At 36.3% G+C, this 20,232-nt stretch overlaps 2 protein-coding genes across 4 annotated transcripts; both read left to right on the forward strand.

Annotated features, from left to right (window-relative positions):
* Positions 1-823: 823 nt before the first annotated feature.
* LOC108997355 (ADP-ribosylation factor GTPase-activating protein AGD3-like) lies at positions 824-13,169 on the forward strand. Of its 2 annotated transcripts, none has more exons than XM_018973567.2 (19): positions 824-1,491; positions 2,184-2,260; positions 2,387-2,487; positions 2,698-2,768; positions 4,150-4,212; positions 4,979-5,023; positions 5,698-5,763; positions 5,872-5,919; positions 6,045-6,140; positions 6,221-6,262; positions 8,220-8,435; positions 8,543-8,683; positions 8,791-9,018; positions 9,276-9,362; positions 9,436-9,774; positions 10,622-10,767; positions 10,871-10,964; positions 11,782-12,275; positions 12,557-13,169. In XM_018973567.2, the coding sequence occupies exons 1-19, from the start codon at positions 1,447-1,449 to the stop codon at positions 12,669-12,671; spliced, it is 2,514 nt and encodes an 837-aa protein (XP_018829112.1). In that variant the 5' UTR covers positions 824-1,446; the 3' UTR covers positions 12,672-13,169. The 2 variants fall into 2 exon arrangements, with proteins under 2 accessions (XP_018829112.1, XP_018829113.1); XM_018973568.2 differs by having other exon boundaries at positions 825-1,491; positions 8,552-8,683.
* A 3,286-nt stretch (positions 13,170-16,455) lies between these two features.
* Positions 16,456-19,238, forward strand: LOC108997356 (inactive leucine-rich repeat receptor-like protein kinase CORYNE). 2 transcript variants are annotated; one of them, XM_035684010.1, is made up of 3 exons: positions 16,497-17,891; positions 18,102-18,204; positions 18,713-19,238. In XM_035684010.1, exons 1-3 carry the CDS (start codon positions 17,333-17,335, stop codon positions 19,020-19,022), a joined length of 972 nt encoding a protein of 323 aa, XP_035539903.1. In that variant the 5' UTR covers positions 16,497-17,332; the 3' UTR covers positions 19,023-19,238. The 2 variants fall into 2 exon arrangements, with proteins under 2 accessions (XP_035539902.1, XP_035539903.1); XM_035684009.1 differs by having other exon boundaries at positions 16,456-18,204.
* The last annotated feature ends 994 nt before the right edge of the window (positions 19,239-20,232 follow it).

Genomic DNA, 20,232 nt, shown 5'->3' on the forward strand with positions numbered 1-20,232 from the left:
AATCGGATCTCACCTAATAGAGGTGAGATGAAACAATATTATTTTATTTAATTATAATTAATAATTTTATTATTATTTATAAATTATCTTAATTTATCTTAATTTATTTTATTATCCGATTTTTAAACATTTAGGTTAATAAAAAAAGTTTAAAATATTTAAATTATCAAAAGAACCCATAAATGATACGCTGTATTATATAATAGATTTCACTTTCTCAAGTGATTATGATTTATTTAGATATAGAAACAGTTTTATTTTATCTAATGTTATTATTATAATTTTTTAAATTTATATATAAAATATAAATAATAATTTATTTTTTTCAAATTTTATAATATTAATAATATTAAAAAATAATATTTTAATTATAATTTATTTAATTTTCAAACATTATTCTAGAAAAAAAGAAAATCTTGATGTCATCTCGTTATCCAAACGTCCTATGTATTAATTGATCTCTATGATTGATATTTTTGCAGGCGCGCCGAATAGCGCGGTGGCAAGACCGGTCTTCCTTGCTTCTCAACATCCTCTCCAACAGGCAACGACTGTTATAGAGACTCCAAAAGAGTGGGTTTCTGTACTAAAATAAGAGTCTTTGTCTCTATTGACATCCGTGCCAAGTAACTGAAACGACACCGTTCCGCATAGATAGCTCCGTTCCCTAGTCCGTCCAAAATCAAGTACATCAGACGACGTCGTTTCTCCGTGGTTCCACCTCAGATTTCTGTTACAGTGACTCCCTCCCGTACACAAAAGCAAGTAAGGTAAGGAGAAAACTTTGAAAAAAAAAATCATAAAAAAGAGAAAAAAGAAAAGTAAAGAAAAGAAAAAGAAAAGTGTTGGGTGCGGGGGTGGAGGATACAGGAAAAGGCTCTCTCTCTCTGCGTTTCACTTTTATCTATGTCTGTGCCCGTCTCTCACACACATGGCTTCGACATTTTCATGTTAATGAGAAATTTCCTACTCGATTTCCCCATTCAAGTCCCAATAAACACTACCTACTAATGTGCAGCTAATCCAAGCTCCATGTTTTTTGCCCTTTCCTAGGGTTTCTTATTCTGGTCATTTTTATCTCCTCTTCTAGGGTTCCAAAACCAACAAACTGGAACGATTTTAAAAAAAGAAGAAAAAAAAAAGGGATTTGGCGCTCCCGAAGCTTCTTTTCTCGTTGGCTTCAGTGGCCGTGAAATTCATGCGAATCGAAACTCATATATGTCTCAGGGCTGCGTTTCGAGCGTTGGAGGTGATTTGTTTTATTTACTATTCTTTTTGTTTGTTTCTGGTTTGGATGGCGAATAAGATGGGAGTAAAATGCGAGATCTCGCTCGGATTCGCGACGCTTCGTGTTGGTTATATGATTTGACAAGCGAAGATCAAACTTTGGATTTCACGGTAAATATATAATTTGCGCCGAGAATAGCAAGAATCGTGGTCTCAAAAATGCATTTCGCAAAGCTCGATGACTCTCCTATGTTTCGCAAGCAGGTCCTTTATCTCTATTCCCCGTCCGTCTCTCGTTGCATGTTCAGCTGAATATATTGAATTCTTTAATTGAGAAGAGACCATCCCAATCTCTGTTTGGTTGCTAGGAAGATTCAGGAAAAAAAAAAAAAAGAAACTTTGGAATCTTCTCTTAATTGAAGGGTAGCCGTATACCTATGGTTTAAGAATTCAAAAGTTTTTTAGGAATGTTTTATCAATTCAACGGATATGACTAATGTGAGAATTATGGCTGAAGGGTTTTTAGTTTCTTGATATTAACTATGGGTAGTTGCCAACTTGTTTAGCAATTTAAGAAAATTTGATTTTCATTTATTCGTTTGTGAAGTCTATAATTATATTTTATAGAAATATTAAATGCTAACGATTTTAGGTTGAATTATATTTTACTTCTTTGAAGCTTCAAATACTATGCAATTTGATTTCGAGTTGGTTAATTTCCTTATACATTTTTGTATACTGGTAACTTGGTCTGAGTATTGTGGCTGACCCCTGTGGCTAATATTAACGTTTAGCTGTGGAGTCGAGTCCACTGTGTCGAGGAAACACTTTTGATTGTGAGAGAACGAAGCAAAAGACATATGACCTTTGTGCCATCTTTCCTGTTTGTATTGCTCCACACTTGAAGCAAATTGTTAATGATTACTGTGGCTCATCTGTGAATTCTTTGTAAACAGATACAAAGCTTGGAGGAAAGTGCTGAATCATTAAGGGAGAGAAGTTTGAAGTTTTACAAAGGATGTCGAAAATACACGTATGTCTACATTTACATATGTGTTTCTATAGTTACTTATCATTTATTTTGGCATGAAATCTGTCCATGTTATCCTATGGACCTTTAGTTTGTGAGGAGTTTCAATTGTCTTTTTTTTCCTCTCAGTGAAGGGCTCGGGGAGGGATATGATGGGGATATTGCTTTTGCAAGTGCACTAGAAAATTTTGGTGGTGGGCATAATGATCCCATTAGTTTGGCTTTTGGAGGTATGTGAATTTGTTCATGCTGGAAGTTATTCTATCTTTCTTTGGTTGCAAAATGGTGATTAACTTTTGTGGGTGCCAATTATCTCTTGTTTCTTTTGATGACGTTTAGAAATTATGCTTGATGACTGGAGTATGCAGGGAATTCATGGCTCTCAAAATGCAGATTGTGGTGTTTACTAATTTTTAATGAATTTCTTTCTGCTTCTACAGGCCCTGTTATGACCAAATTTACTATTGCATTGAGAGAAATTGGGACATACAAAGAAGTTCTTCGGTCCCAGGTAAAAATTCTGAAGGATTTGTTGCTCTATAATAATTGGTTTCCTGTTAGATCAAGTCATCGTTGCTTTGTCTGCCATCGCCAGAGTAAAAGTTGACTGATGTTTCTAAAGAACTAATCCTAGCTCCTTTGTTTCCTACTTGTCTGGCCCACAGGGCATTGACCAAAAAATGCTACCTCATCTCCACCTCTTGTTCTATCTATTTTTGTAGTTTTGACTTTGGGAGAGCTAACTGAACTCCAAAGGGTGTATGACTACAGTCCATACCCATTGGCTTATATTGTCTACTATTTTCTTATGCTCCTCTTTGACTTTCATTAAGTCAGTGGAAAGAGAGGAAAATATTCATGATTTTGCAGCAGCACTTCAACATCAACGGGTCTTGTATCGAACACCTCTAGCTTTCTTTGTTGCATATGATTCTTGCACCCTTTATTGTTATATCATAATATAGGAACTATTTGAGAGGTTTGGTTCAACCATTCTTTCTACTTATTATTTTTGTTGGTCAAATCATGCTTAACTGCAAATGCCAAGTCCAAAAAGCTTCACAGCTATTTCCCCCCACTTCAATCTTATTTGAAGATTGTTTATGTCTAAAATAGAAATAGAAATTCTTTATGTTCCCTCCAAGGTCTAAGGTTCGAATCCTCTTGGGTGCAAACACTCTCTAGGGTTTCTAAAATGTATTTAGGTGTTCTTTTGTATACTCCTCGTGTACACGGGCTATGCCTATTTCATTTGTATCAATGAAACTTACTTTTTACCTATAAAAAAAAAATCTCTAGGGGCCATTGGACTAGGGGATTTTGCCCTTGAATTACTTGAGGTACACTTGCGGGAAAATCCTTGCTGAGGGCCTGTGCACCTCTAGGATTAGTCGGGACGCTGTTCTTGGACCCCCCGTCCCAATAAAAAAAAAAACTAAAATAGAAATAGAAATTCTTTTATTTGATCTATTGCCAATAGATTCCCTTATTCAGTAATTTTTGTTATTCTAGTCAATTAACTTACCAAAAGCAAAACACATTTACAAAAGTTTACACTAAGCAGGCTTAAAAGCGCAAAAACAAACTTTTGCAAGTCTTGAGACTTGACCTTTAAATATAGAAAAAGATAAAGGAGTAAAAGTTTGGTGGTTCTACCAAGTTCAAAATATTTGTGACCACTCTGATATCGGCCTTATATATTAATGAGCTATCTTCTTGTATTTTTTTAATGAGTAAATAGTTATAAGCTATCTAGGAGATTCTCCCTCCCGCCCTCTGTATGTGTGTGTGTGTGTTTTCTCTCCAATAGGTCAGTGAGCAGTTCTTATCTTCCTTTTTCTTTTCTTTTTTCAATCAGTAACAAGTAGTTGGTGACATATCTTCCTTCTCAGGTTGAGCATATGCTGAATGAAAGATTACTGCAGTTTGCCAATATTGATTTGCATGAGGTCAAGGTATTGTGAATCACTCAAATTTACTTATAAAATAAAGATAAATGTTACTGTAACTTTTTTGAGCTATTGATTGGATATGATATATTACTTAAGGTCAAGAATATAAATTTCACGTCAAAATGGAAATTGATATTAATTAGTCAGACCTTTTTAGCTGTTTATTATAAGGACCTCAATCTTATTTCTTTCACCACTTATGGCCTGCCTGTGTAGTAATATTATCACATCTGCATCACTGTTGATTATTTGGACTGCAATTTACCTCCTTTGGGAGGTGGGGGTGGGTATATGATGGTTAATATTTTTCAATTTTCCTTATAATCTTCTATGCTAAAAGGGTGGAGAAGAGTCTCATGAATACTGGCTTGAAACTTTTAAAGTTTGTACTATTCTTTTATTAATAAGTTTGAATGCAAGGGCAGCTGTTTTGTCAGCTTGTGCACTTCATTTGTAGATTCTGACATGCATATATTCAACTTGCCTGTTGAAATGAAATTCTTTGGGTCTTACTTCATTTGAGAAGCCCTAGGTCCATGCAGAGAATGCCTCCTGTTAAGCTGTGACAACCATTTTTTCCATATGGTATTGTTTCTTTATACCCAAAAAAGTGATTTATGCAATGAGTTTCAACTCCCCTTCTAAGCATGTCACTTATCATCTTAAGATGTCCTTCCAAGTGTTAGAGCTGTGTCAAACAGAATGTCTGTAGTAATCTTTAGTATTTGTTGGGGAAAAGTTGGTTCTAAGCGGTCTTCTCTTAGTGCAGGAAGCACGGAAGCGTTTTGACAAGGCCAGTATTGTTTATGACCAGGTGCTTCCCTTGTCTTAATATTTTTTTTGTTCTCGTTGATGCCATATTGAATCTATTGATGCATCCAGGAAAAGCTCCCTAGGTATTATTTGTTTAATAAAATAAGTATATATGTTTATATGGCTTAAGGTTTGCCTAAACATGACTTGTAACTCTAGTGTCAAATTGTCACCCACAAGCCTTGAGTATTGATTTTTCATTATGCTAATACTCAAGTAAAGAATGAGGTTTCTAAGTAGGGGCGGGCAGGGCCCAACCCCGCCCCCCCACTTATATATTTATATATATAAATATAAATATAAATATATATATATTATAATTTGTTAGACTTGTTCACAAGATTGTACATGTATTGCATTGGCGAGGTGTGGGGAAGGGGTGACCCCGCCCCCGCATATGCGGGTATCACCCATATTTCTAAGTTCTGCTTGGGGTTGTGCTTTTTCCTACTTTATATTTGCATCTTGGATTAAAAGTAGAATGTCTAAACTTATTAGGTACTGATGAATATATATGGATCATGCATATTGATAAAGCAACAAATGTCTAAAACTGCAATTTTCTTTCAATAGTTTGACCATAGTTCTGAATTTTGATGTTTTTAGATGAATGATCCATGTAATATTGGTATCTGGAATGACGCTTACTTTGTTATACTGCTCAAAATGCCACAGGCTCGTGAAAAGTTTCTGTCACTGAGGAAAGGCACAAAGAGCGATGTAGCAACTGTTTTAGAGGAGGTACCATGCAATATTAGTTAGTTTATGCACCACTTCTTATCTGAAGAGCTGTCATGGTACTGGAAAGCCTCCGTCTTTAAATTCTAATATGGTTTTGAGAAATTTCAGGAGCTTCATAATGCAAGATCTACATTTGAGCAAGCTCGCTTCAATTTGGTAAGTTAGTTCCTTGGTCTTCTCTGTTCTAACAAAAACTGACTGTTTCTATGACTGCTGAAGCTCAACTACTGATCTTGTGATTGTGATGCCTAGCCTTTTATGATTTTGGTCACTTTGTCCAGGTAACTGCACTTTCAAATGTTGAATCAAAAAAGAGGTTCGAATTTTTGGAAGCAGTCAGTGGGACAATGGATGCACATCTTCGTTACTTTAAACAGGTAGATTATTTGGCTGGAACTTTCTGCCCTTTTCACAAGCTTTTTCATATCTATGCTCATCTTGAATTTGTCACATGTAGGGATATGAGTTGTTGCATCAAATGGAACCGTACATTAATCAGGTTTGTTGCCTACATTTGCAATCTATTGGAAGAAAATATATTAACATATTAACATTTATTATAGTCTATTAAACTAATTGTGAACTGATTATTTTTCCTTCTGAAAGACCTACTTATCAAAAAAACTTTCCATCTGAAATACCTGCTTTGGTGATGAGTCCTTCAATGTTTTGAAGGTTAACGGAAAACAAATCATTGACATATGGGCAGTGCTGTCTTAACAAATTGATATAAGCATCTCTTGGGATTGCCCCATCAAAAATAAAAGAAAAACTTGTGCTGTAGATGGTGGGATTGCTAACGTATCAAGGTCACGTGAATCTGCCTTTAGGAGCAAATTCACAAGAAAATTTGAACGTGGCCAAACCATATAGTGGGGAATTGGGCTGTGGTTGATATGCTGAGAGAATTCATACATTTCACATGTTAAGTGTTGTCTTGGTGTAGTTTATTATTGAAATTCAAGATAATTGTTGTTTTCCATTGAAGTACCTTGGCCTTCCATTGGGGGCATCTTTCAAGGCGAAGCCTATTTGGGATGGGGTTGTGGAGAAGATTGAGAAAAAGGTTGGCAGGTTGGAAGTGGCTTTATTTAACAAAAGAGGGTAGAATCACTCTCATTAAAAATACCCTTTATGATCTTCAAACTTACTATCTTTCTTTATTTCCATTGCTAGTAGAGGTGGGAAAACGGATGGAAAAAAGTGCATTCTTGTGGGGTGATATGGGTGAGGAGATGAAGATTCATCTTGTTGGTTGGAAAAAAGTTTGCTCTCCTATTTCAAATGGAGGTTTGGGGATTCGGAATTTGAGTAGTTTGAACAAGGCTTTGTTGGGAATATGGTTGTGGAGGTATCAAGTGGAAGGGGTGTCGTTGTGGAGGGAGGTTTTAGATCGGAAATATGGGTGTGAGGGGGGGGGGGGAGGTTAGGGGGACCTATGGAGTGAGTCTTTGGAAATTTATTAGAAAGGGATGGGAGAACTTTGTCAAACATACAAATTTTGTTGTTGGTGAGGGTACAAGGGTCCGATTTTGGCTTGATACTTGTTGTGGTGATAGGGCTCTTTGTAGTGTGTTCCCTGCTATGTTTCATATAGCATCTAACCGGCTTGCATCTGTTGCTGATCTGTCAGTAATTTCGAATGGAATGTTGCAGTGGGATGTTGGTTTTACAAGAGCTGTCCAGGATTGGGAACTTGATGAGGTGTCTGATTTTTTCTGCTTCCTTTATTCACTGTGGGTTGGGGGTGATGAGAGGGATAAAATGATATGGAAGCATACGGGCAGCAAAAAGTTCTCGGTTCGGTCTTACTATAAGGTATTGACTGTTCAGCAGTGTGATTTCTTTCCTTGGAAGTGCATTTGGAGGTCTCATGTGCCTTCCAAAGTTGCATTCTTCATTTGGACAGTTTCACTTGGAAATATTTTGACGATTGATAATTTGAGAAAGGGGTTTTGTTATTATGGAATGGTGTTTTATGTGTAAGAAGCATGGGGAATCGGTGGATCATTTACTTTTGCATTGTGAGGTGGCTAAGGCATTATGGGATGGAGTTTTTAGTAGAGTTGGACTGGTTTGGGTGATGCCGAGGACAGTAGTGGACTTGATTGCGTGTTGGATGGGGCTTCACAGTTCTAAACAAGTGGTTGCGGCATGGAAGATGGTTCCTTTGTGTCTCATGTGGTGTATTTAGTGGGAAAGGAACGAGCGATGCTTCGATGATAAGGAGCGCACCTTGGAGGAAATCTGGAAATTCTTTGTATTTACTTTATTACAATGGTTTCCTGCTATAGGTCTTGATGGAGCTTCTGCTCAAGATTTTCTGTTTTCTTTTTCTTCTGCTTTATAGAATGTAACTAGGTGTTTCTTTTGTCTACTTCCTGTGTACATGGGCTTCGTCTATTACATTCGTTCAATAAAATTTCATTTTACTTATCAAAATTGTTGTTTTCCAGGTCTTGACCTATGCACAACAGTCAAGAGAAAGGTCTAACTATGAGCAGGCTGCTCTGTCTGAAAGGATGCAAGATTACAAAAGGCAGGTGGATCGAGAGAGTAGGTGGTCTTCCAATGGTACGAATGGATCTCCCAACGGAGATGGTATACAAGCTATTGGCAGAAGTTCGCACAAAATGATAGAGGCAGTTATGCAGTCTGCTGCAAAGGGAAAGGTCAATATTTTGTAATTTGTCAAGAAACTCTATTTTAAGACTATCTTTGTATTAGAAATTACATTTTCTCATCTTTCTAGTTGTCTGTATTTCTATAATGTTGGTAGAATTCTCAGGTTCAAACCATTCGACAAGGTTATCTCTCAAAGCGTTCCTCAAACTTAAGGGGTGACTGGAAAAGAAGGTTCTTTGTTCTTGATAGTCGAGGAATGTTGTATTACTATCGCAAACAGTGCAGCAAACCATCTGTAAGTATTTTGTTTATGGTATATATAAATCATTCTGTATATGGATTCAAGTCTCTGCCTACCATCAATTCTTACCTTTTATGTTCGTGTTTGGTTATATCTTTTAGGGCTCTAGCAGTCAACTTTCTGGTCAGAGGAATAGTTCTGAGCTTGGTTCTGGACTGCTGAGTCGGTGGCTTTCTTCTCATTATCATGGTGGTGGAGTACATGACGAGAAATCTGTCGCTCATCACACTGTGAACCTGCTTACATCAACTATCAAAGTTGATGCTGACCAGTCAGATCTTAGGTTTTGCTTCAGGATCATTTCACCAACAAAGAACTACACTCTGCAGGTTTGAATTGAGGAGTAGCATGTCCTCTTGGCTTTAGGTTCCTTTGTGTACTTTTTTTCCCTGGTTAAATTAAGATAATTTTAATCAAAGCGGAAAAGGGGCACAACCCAAGTACACGAAGAATACAATCTTTTATGAACTCTAGGATTACAAAAAACCAACTTCTGTCTTGATGATTCTGACAAGAAGATGTACTGTTGAGGGTTAACGTTTGGTAAAAGATCCTCAATAACATTTATTTATGCTTGTCAGTGCAGGCAGAGAGTGCCCTGGATCAAATGGATTGGATTGAAAAGATCACGGGGGTCATAGCTTCATTACTTAGTTCTCAAGCTCCTGAGAGGGTAATTTTTTTCATGATTGTAGCCAATTATATTCATTGTTCTTTGGATGACTGAAGGTTTTACCATATTACAGTGTCTGCCTGCTAGTCCGATGGGAAGCGGTCATCATCGGTCTGCCAGTGAGAGTAGTTCATTTGAAAGTTCTGACTTTGACCACTGCACAGTTGAAGAATATACATCTGAGAGGGGCCTTGCTACTGCACATCATGAGCGCCCAATAAGAAGTATGCAAGCACAACGATCTTGTGTCAAAAGTGAGAAGCCAATCGATGTATTGCGAAAAGTTTGTGGAAATGATAAATGTGCTGATTGTGGTGCCCCTGAACCTGATTGGGCATCATTAAATCTTGGTGTTCTTGTTTGTATCGAATGTTCTGGTGTTCACCGTAATCTTGGGGTACACATATCAAAGGTAAATTGTAATAGTTCTAGTAGTTGTCCGTTTAACATGTTCCTTCTATGAGTCAGTTGCTTCTTGTACAAACAATGTGCTGCTGACCAAAGGTTCTATTACTCTATATTAGTAAAAGGTTTATCTGGATGCTCAATGACGAACATAAACCCATACAAGTATAAAATGAATTAAAAAAATCTATCAGATATCGCTTAGTTATATGACTAAGTTTCCGTGCAAGAGTTACAGAGGTCATCTTTAGAACTTGGCAGTACTGTTCTGTGATTTCAGTGCATAAATTGAATAAAAAGTTGGGGTTCATCCAAAATATTTTTATGCTTGCCCAAAATTAATGGCCTAACTTTTATTGTGTTACTAGAAAGGGTTATAAGTGCTCATATAATTTAGACAACACGGTTCATCAATTAGCAGTTGTCACTGAAAAACAGGTTTAGGATTTTGTTATTTTATTCCTTTGCTATTTCTTTTTCACCCATGTGCATCCCTCCTATCACTGTTATTGTGCTTGTTTTTAGATACTCTGCATTGACAGTCTCAGATTCTTAGGAGTTAGATCTTTTAATTTGAAATTTCTGAAAGATACTAATATTATCATTTTTTATATGTTTACCAAGCCATTTACTCTTTAATTATTTTATGGTAAAAGGGAGAGTCAGAGAATATTGAGTCTCATTTGGTGGGAATTGTTTTGTTTTTGGTATTAATTGGGTGATGCTATTGTTTAATTGAATGGTTGTGATGAGCACCACCCTTTGTTTCCTGTTAGATTAGCTTCTGTTTGGGTGAATATCTTTCTACCAGTTGCTCATATGTGCGCACGTTCTTGTGCTGACTGATATTGCAGGTAAGGTCTCTTACACTGGATGTCAAAGTGTGGGATCCTTCTGTTATAAGTTTGTTTCAGTCTCTGGGAAATACGTTTGCCAACTCGGTCTGGGAGGAACTATTGCAATCAAGAAGTGCGTTCCAGCTTGATCTCGTCCCTGCGGGGTAAGGAATCTCAATAGTCGTTGGAATATGTGTTTGAGCTCTACATAAATATGTTACTTTTATTAGGTGTGGCTAACACTCACTTTTTGTTCTGTTTGTGTAGCCTTTACAAGTCCGATAAATCACAGTTGATTTTTCTCAGTAAACCTAGTCATGCTGATTCTATATCAGTGAAAGAAAAGTTCATCCATGCAAAGGTGTGACAATTTGGTCTTCTGTTCTGGTCTTTTCATTTAAGTCATTCTCTTTCGACTGAAGATAATTGCCCATGGCTCATGTAACTAAGATATGTGCAGTGATTGTTTGCTTTTGCCATGGAAAGTCTGTGTTGTTGGTGACAATTTTTTTCCCTATGATGGAAACATGTGCATGACTGGAATTTAGATATTTTTATCTATGGTAACAATTTTTTTTTTTTTGTTCTTGTTGCATATTTTAGTATATTCGATTTTTTTATTTGACTATTTATGTTTTTATTTAGGGAGCTTTGCGAGAAAATTTGTTAGTTTTAAGAAATCAACTGTTGATCCCTTAAAACTGTTAAGATAAGGAATTAATTAAGAGATGTTAAATGTTATAGAGAATAGTATAATATTATGGTCCTACTTCAGCTTGTTTAGTTGTTTTTGCTAAATGACTGATTTGCTTGAGATGCAAATCATCTGTACAAATTATAGCTGCAGATGGTACCGCATTTCATTTAGTAAATTTGTTAGATGATTCCAAATAATTTGGATTAGGTTCATCTGAGTTCATCAGTACAAAAAATTAGGGACGATGGATGTTGTTTCCTTGTGGAGGGAGGGAGGGAGGGAGAACAGTCCGTGAACAGAGTGAAAGAAACTCACCCGGATAAGTGATAATCCTAAAAACAAGGACCTCAAAACACATGCTGCATGCTGTTCCTCTCCCTGGAAATCTCCCTGCAGACTCCTAGATGCAATGTTGATATTTGAAATTTCTCAGACTGCTGTATAAATGTTTTAAGTGGCAGATGTTTTCTTTTGATCACAGTATGCGGAAAAGCTTTTTGTTCGCAAGCCAAAAGACAATCAATATCCTCATCTAGTGGCACAACAAATCTGGGAGGGTGTGCGTGCTAATGACAAGAAAGCTGTATACCGTCACATTGTTAACTCTGAAGCTGATGTGACTGCTGTATACGATCAAACATCTTGTGTCTCCTCTTTAACCCTTGCCAAAGCAATGCTATTACAGGAGCAGACAAGTCATGAGCATAATGGCTCTAGCAGCTTAGCAGGGGATTCATTGGAGAGGTCCTCCACTAGCTCTACAAATTTGGCAGGTACAAGTGAAGGCCAGAACTTGGAGGATCTAGATGGGTGCACCCTGCTACACTTAGCTTGTGAAACTGCAGACATAGGCATGATAGAACTCCTCCTACAGTATGGTGCAAATATAAATGCAACTGATTCGAGAGGTCAAACGCCACTCCATCGCTGCATTCGCAGATGCAGAACCACATCTGTGAAATTACTTCTTACAAGGTGAAATGATCCTTGCTTTTATCTCTCATTTTTGCGGCTTTTGTTCGTTTTTTCTTTTCTTTTGGGTTGGTGGTTTTAATAATTGGTGTTATATTTGCAGGATTCTTTTAATAGTTTTTTTTTTTTTTTTTTAGAGTTTGCCAATCTCTCTCTATTCGAATTTATGCATAGAAGTTTTCAATTAGTTTCATTTTGTTTTGTTTTATTCCAATTCATTTTATTTATTTTTAACTCATCAATGCTGATAGAATTCTACTGAAGGTTTTCCAATGCATTTACAGGGGAGCTGATCCGCGAGCCATAAATGGTGAAGGTAAAAACCCTTTTGAGATAGCAGTAGAGTCAAACTTTGATGAGAACGAAGTCCTTGCTTTATTAGCAGACTCAAATGGATAAGATTCTCTCGAACAAGAAATTAGTGAAGGCCAAATACATCAAAAAGCTGGGTATTCTAAGAGAAAGATATGATGGTATTGCATTTGGTGTAATTATATCTCATAGAATTACTGAGTTGACTCTCCATTGAAGAATATGCCACCATTGTTTTTTTGAGGATTTAGAGTGGTAGGTTGGCGTGCCTGCCCCATGGGATTTAGTGCAAATCAGTCCCCGGGTTTGTAATTTAAGTTGGCGGCCTTTGGTCGGAGTCGAGAGCACTGGTGGCTTTCAGCCGAGGGCTTTGTAATGTCATGTATTTTTGTTTTATTCAGTTTGTTTGCTCCCTCTTGGGTGAAGCTGTGATGATTTAACTTATAAAAAAAGGAAAGGAAAAAAAAAAAAAAAACAGCTATGAAGATTTAGTTTTAGCTAATTGTGTATTTGTACATTGGTTTCTTTTAGTGAAGCTTTGTTATGGATGTAAGTCTCTTAGGATCCATAAATGTTATTTTATAACACAGTTTCTATATTCACCACCTTTAACTGTTAAATGAGATGAAGCAAAGATTTCAGCAACAGCTACCCCATGTATCTCGTCTCACTTATCAGTTGTATTTTTGCTGCAAAGGGAAGAACCCATACGGGTATCTGCTCCATTGAACCTATGAAGTAACTACTGATGGAGAATATAATTACAAAATTGAAGGGCTAGTTTGGTCATGCAGATGAGATGAAATGTTTTGTTGAAAGTTGAATAAAATATTATTAGAATATTATTTTTATTATTGAGATTTGAAAAAATTGAATTGTTTATTATATTTTATGTGAGTTTAAAAAAATCATAAAATGAAATGAAATAGATGATTTTGTATAAACCAGCCGGTAAATTGTGGTGGTTTGCGTAGAGGATTAGGCGTTTGGAACGTTTACAAAAAGAATGGTAAGAAAAAGAAATGAGAATTGTGGAGTTATATGGATGGAGGGTTTTCATTATAAAAATTGTGGAGTTATTAAAATAATAATATTATTAAATTTTTATATAAAATATTATAAATAATTTAATTTTTTAAAATATTAAAATAATAATTTTATTAAATAATAATTTTTTATTTAAGTTCGTACCTCCCAATTTAGTATCATTTCTCTTACTTAAGGTGTGATTTAGATTTAGATATGAGTTGAAATAGATTGAGATAATTTATGAATAGTAAAAGAAAAATTGAATTATTTATTATATTTTGTGTAAAAATTTAAGAAAGTTAATTTGAAATTTAAAAAAATTAAATTATTTATTATATTTTATGTAAAAATTTTAAAAAAATTATAATGATAAATTGATATGAATTAAGAATATAAACAAATCCTAAATATTACAGTTTGAAGATTTATTTGCATAAAATTTTTTTTATGATTAAAATATTTCGAAAATAAATTAGTGCTTAGAAATTAGTGCATTATGGGGTCTGCAATGGGTGTGGGACCCGACATCATTAATCATTGTAAAAGGTGAAAAAAAATATAGAGAGAGAGAGAGAGGATACGAGAAGAACTGACCGTGGGCCTCGAAAAAGCCCCGCACGTGAACACGTGTTGGGCTTTCACTCGTTCCCATACCCTACAGAATACGACACGACGGGTGTTTGGTCCAGACACGACACGCAGAAAAGATAAAAGGATTGCGTTGCTAAAATTATGAATCATACATTTTATTTAATTTTTTGAATTATGCTATGTATTTTTTTTCTAATCAGAATTATGACATATATATTTTCTCATTTGAGTTTGTTTATATTATGACTTTATATTATTTTCCCCTCATTAAATTACTTTTTACTTTTTAAAAGAAACTTTAGTTCTTTTGAATTATGTCGCATATAATTATTTATTTAAATTTTATAATTCTTTTTTATTAATAAAACGAGTGCAATACTTATATAAAAGTTTATCATATCAACTACAATAAAAATATTCGTACTTTAAATTTTTTTTAAAAATAACAATTACACAAAAAATAATATGTTTTGTTAACATTATATTTCATATGCCTTTAGGACATATTTGTGACAGGTTTTAACAACTTAGATCTTCAAAATTTGGACCTCTAAAAATAGAAAATAATGCAATTAGGAGAGGGAGGCCTTAGAACTAAAGAATTACCGATACAAAGTCAGTAAATTCTCTTAAAAATTTGTAAATAAGTAAAAAAATTTAGGAATCAAAAAGAGTTTTTTGTATATGAGACTTGCTATTTATATCACGAGTATAAAGGAACAGATCGTATCTAGTCCCATGGAGTCTGTACTCTTCATACTATTTATTTTGCCAGAGTTCTTTAATATTGTGTAGCTCTACGACAGTGTCATTAATGTGACGTGTAGCTCAAGTAGTGGTACCATTAATTCGACATGATTCTCTGATTTTCATTAATACCTCTCATGTCAGAGGATCGTTGGTTCTCGGTACTTTTCGTCCATTATGTAGACAAACACTTAAGAGTTTAACACTACTCTATGGGTCTTCAAGTCGGCAAGTCTCATCCTCTACAATACGTTTTCTCATACAGGTAGCATCCAGAAGAGCCTACTCGTGAGCTGAATCAAATAGTCTACTTGTTATGGATTGAGCCTTTACTTTTTATCCCCTTATTCGCTCTTTTCAAGTCCACTTAGAACATCCTCATTGGCTTGGCCAAATGAGGAGGTTGGCTAAAATTTACATAATTGATGTAAAAAACATTCCACATTGAATTGGGTAAATCTAAAATAATTTAGACTTTTGCTACAGTGGTTGGCCAAATATGGAGAACCACAATTGATTCACCAAACATTAAAATACTAATTTCTCACTCCAAACAAATATTAAAATATTAGTTTCTCACTCTAAACAAAAATACTATTTGGTTTGTAATTAATAAATTTAGATAGAATTTTAAATAAGTTTAATCAAATATTTTTTATTATTAGTATTAAATGACTTTTGAAAATATGATTTTTTTAATATTAATTTAATTAGAATATAATTATCATTAACATTTAATTGGTAGAGATACAAAATGTGATAAAAATAAATTAAATAAAAAAATTATTAAATTAATAATATTTTATTATTATATAAAGAGTGAATGGATAATCCAATGTAGGGATTGAGTTTAAATGGAATAGGCAAATGTAAAAAAGTATGATATTGACTAAATTTTGAAGATGAATTTGATCAAACCAATGGGAATTGCTCTTAAATAGAAGGGAAAAAGCTACTTTTACATGTTTACTGCTCAAACTTGTAAGCAATAAGATTGTTTTTAAATAAAAAATTTAAAGATTGTGAATAATATTACCGCAATATAATAATATAAGAGGAAATCGATATGGTATATAGTATTTTTATTATTTTTAGAAAGAAAAAGAAAAAGAAAAATCTTAATTTTTAAATTTTAGAAAAATCTCAAGAAAAGAGAATGGTAAAGCAATTATTCGATGAAATAAAAAAAGAAAAAGCGAGAAACTTTAGTTAATTTCCCACGATTAGTCAGTGGCAATTCTATAAGCCCAAAAGGCCACACCGCATAAATTCTTGTGGCTTCCCAGTAATTGACGATCCTGGTCTTATTCTGTACCGAACCAACGGTCAGGATCCTCACACCTTCATTTCCCCTCTAAGCACACAGCACACAGCTCGAAGTCTATCGCTTTCGCTCCCCCCTCGTGACAGCGACGCCAGCAATGCTTCCTCCAACGTGGCAGTGGACCCTACATGTCGTACGGTGTCTCTCCTTAAGGCGGGAACCCAGTTTTGTCTGCAGAGAAGACTGGTCAGTCATAGACCGCAGAGATAGAGAGAGAGAGAGAGAGAGAGAGAGAGAGAGAGAGGCCAAATTTTCGTTGAGCCTTTTTTATTTAGTTTTTGGTATTCGGGTTTTGAAGGCCAAGGACAATGGAGGTGGTAGGGGTGGTTGCTGAAGATGACAAGTCGCTCTGTTAGGTCTACTTACCCTGTGTCCCTGTGACTTTGAATCTGCCGAGTCTTTGTGCTTTTGCAAATTTCAACAGCAAAAAAGAAGAAAACAAACAAAAAGGATTCCTGTGTGTTGTTTTGTGGTTTGCTAATTAATTTCAACGGGGAAAATAAAGTATTTTTAGCGTCTTCTATCTGGAGAATGGGGCTAAGAAAGCAACCATACCTCTTCGATGGTGAATGTTAATGGTATTCGCGAGGACGAGGAGGGCAATTTTAAGAAGTGCAAACTTGCAGATTCACATATGGGGATATGGGGGCAGATTGGTAAAAGGCCGGTTTTTCTTGTTTGAGAGAGAATAAAAGAAAGCTGGGAATCGATGACGAAATTGTTCTTTGCGTTTTTCTTGTGAAGATTTATCGGTCAAAATTCCTTTTTTCCCTTTCTTTTTAATCTGATATACGCGCCAGTCTCGAGCACTTTGAAGCTACTCTGACGGCGGTTGAAGGAGTCATTTTTCTCAGAGATTTCCATGCCACTAGATTAGAGGAGAGGCCCCATAAGAAATTTTGTGAGCCTTCTGTTATTTTCCCATTTTCATTTTCAGGCTCCTGGGTGGCTCAAAAGCGATTTTAATTAAAAAAAATGGGGCTTTTTATCTGTTACGTACAAGCTTAAGCTCTCTGTCTCTGTCTTGGTTCTGAGATTTGTGGCTTAGCACAAAAAAATGGAGAAAGGAGGAAGATACACCCTCTTATTTTGCTACAAGCAGCTCTTTACTCTTATTTTGCTGCTGGTCTCGTTCTTCTTTCCCTACACCGCTGCGTACTGCCAAGAGAAAACGACTAGGCACATCTCCTCTCAACCTCCACCACCTAAATTCCAAAACGGGCTCAGAAGAATTCTTCTCAGCATTGCATTGGGAGCACTAACAGGTTTGCTCGGTGCCTTTCTCTTCGCTCTCATAGTCCGCAGTTTCGTCCGGTACCTCAACCGGACCCCACTTCTGAAAGGCCCCGTCATATTCTCCCCCAAAATCGCTCCCAAGACGCTCCAAGCTGCTCTCGCCAATGAGAACCATTTATTGGGGTCGAGCCCAAATGGGAAATACTACCGTACCGTGCTCGACAACGGGCTTATCATCGCGGTAAAGACGCTCGAGCCGTTTCAGTCCGGTTCGCCAGAGAAGTCCGTGAAGAGAAAGATACAGCAGGAGCTGGAAACGCTTGCTAGTTTGAGACACCGGAATTTGATGAGCCTAAGGGCTTATGTTCGCGAACCCGGTGGTGGGGTTTCTTTGGTTTACGATTATGTCCCTACTGGTAGTCTTGATGATGTAATGCATAGAGTTAGGGATAATCAGTTGCAGCTTGGGTGGGAGGTGCGTCTTAGGATTGCGGTTGGGGTTGTTAAGGGGCTTCAATATCTTCATTTTGATTGTGATCCTCAGATTCTGCACTATAACTTGAAGCCTACGAATGTGATTTTGGATGCAGAGTTTGAACCCAGGTTGGCGGATTGTGGGTTGGCTAAGCTCATGCCCAGTTTGGATAGAGCAACTTCTGGCTACAGTGCTCCAGAGTGTTTCCGAAATTGCAGGTATTATATGTGAACTTTCAGAATTGCAAAATTTTAAATCCTTGTCTTTGTAGCAGGGTGTTTTGAGCAGCAGTGATTTTTGCGTAGTTAGAAGAAGTTCTCGGTTTTTATGTTAGTCCTTTCTCGTTGTGTTCTCACTGTGACTTCTGGCTATTGACATTACCAACATAGATTGCGACAACCACATTGAAATTTAACTTGTTTTTGTTAAACTTGAAATTGAACACGTAGTGAGCTTTTAATTTCTTGTCTTGCACTTTCAGTTGTTCGTGTAAAAATTCAAAACTATTAAGTGGTATTTTAGGGGCATTCTTGGTTTGTTTGCTCATTCTGAATTGTACCGACTATTTTCTCTTTACATTGGCAATCTTACGTTTGGGGTTGAGGACCTTTAGTTATCCATAATCTTATATTTTGGTTGCAACTGAACGTTACCATGTAGGTTGTTTTGTTTTGTATCAAAATATGCTGTCCGTTGATGGTGCATATATATTTTCTTTCCAAACAGGTATACGGATAAGAGCGATGTTTTCAGTTTCGGGATGGTATTGGGTATCTTGTTAACGGGTAGAAATCCTACAGATCCATTCTTTAGGGAACCTGCTAGTGGGGGGAGTTTGGGGCAGTGGCTTCGACATTTGCAACAAGCGGGGGAGGCACGAGAAGCACTAGATACGAGTATTCTAGGGGAAGAAGGGGAGGAGGATGAGATGCTGATGGCAGTGAAAATAGCTGTTGTATGCCTATCAGACTCTCCTGCAGACAGGCCTTCCAGTGATGAGCTTGTTCACATGCTAACCCAACTGCACAGTTTTTGAAGGAAATGTAAGTAAAAATATTGAATCGTCATCAGTGTTCTGTATATCTTTGGAATATTGGGAATGTTTTTGCTTGAAGGGCTATCGTTTGCAATCCAATTGGGGTAATACTCCAAAGTGATTGTGGTGTTGTGGCTGTGATTGCTGCATTCTATATTTGTTTAAGCTTCTTCTTGCCTCCTTTTTCAAATCTTCATAGTTCTTGGTATCTTAGCATATGGGGGTCTGTACATAACTGATGTTTGATAGCGAGCATGCTGGTATCCAAGAAAATGTTTGAGCCCAGAGGATGACTGTTCGAACAGATAATAATGCAGAGACATTTTGCATTATTACGCTTTTACAGTCTCGATGATTGTGGGGTTTAGTTGGCCGTCTTTATCGGACAATACTTGTTTGGAATCATGGCTCCTTTTTAACTTAAAATTAGCCTGCAATTCCCTTTATATTTTCTACCTTTTGCTTTATTGCACTGCATTAGTGCATTAGGACCAAACTCCTCTTGACTTTAGTAGATATACCTGAAAGTGTTCTTGTGATTTGCGTTACACTTGAATTACTATACTCCATTGGGTTCCAATGGCTATTGGATTCTTGTTGCATCATTTTGTGACCACTTTTGGTTTTTGGGCGTCAGTGTTTTAGCATCTAATCATAATACCAATTTGGTGTGGCATGTATAAATTAATCACTTAAATGAAGATTGAGATGATAAAAATATTAGACTTTTGTCTTTTCTTTTAATTTTTTGAATTTGGCTGTGAGTTTCTGATCCCGAAAGGGCTGGAAGAGGCGATACTGCTGATATAATTTTGTCTTTGGCCAGCCTAAAGCGTGTGACAAAATGTGTTTATCATGCGGTGTACGTGCCTAGGGAGCATGAAAAGACTGAGAAAAAAAGGGGCTTGTGGTGGGTGATGCCGAGTGGACTGAGAATTGAGAGAGAGAGAGAGAGAGAGAGAGGTGTCATGCATGATGCATCTGGCACCATAAAAAGTAGCATGCTCCAAAAGATTTGAGTTAAAAAAAAAAAAAAGGCGTGGGGTGCAGATATTTAACTGTCAGTTATACCCCCTTCCAGCTGTGAATGTGATCGCTCACCTGAAAGTGCCTTCTTGTATTTGGCGTTCACACTTCAGTCTCATATAATAATTTCGAGACCATCCATTATCCAATGCTGTTATCCAATGCTGGCTCTTTTTCTTATACC

The sequence above is a fragment of the Juglans regia genome, chromosome 13 (assembly GCF_001411555.2).
Source record: "Juglans regia cultivar Chandler chromosome 13, Walnut 2.0, whole genome shotgun sequence".
NCBI lineage: Eukaryota > Viridiplantae > Streptophyta > Magnoliopsida > Fagales > Juglandaceae > Juglans > Juglans regia.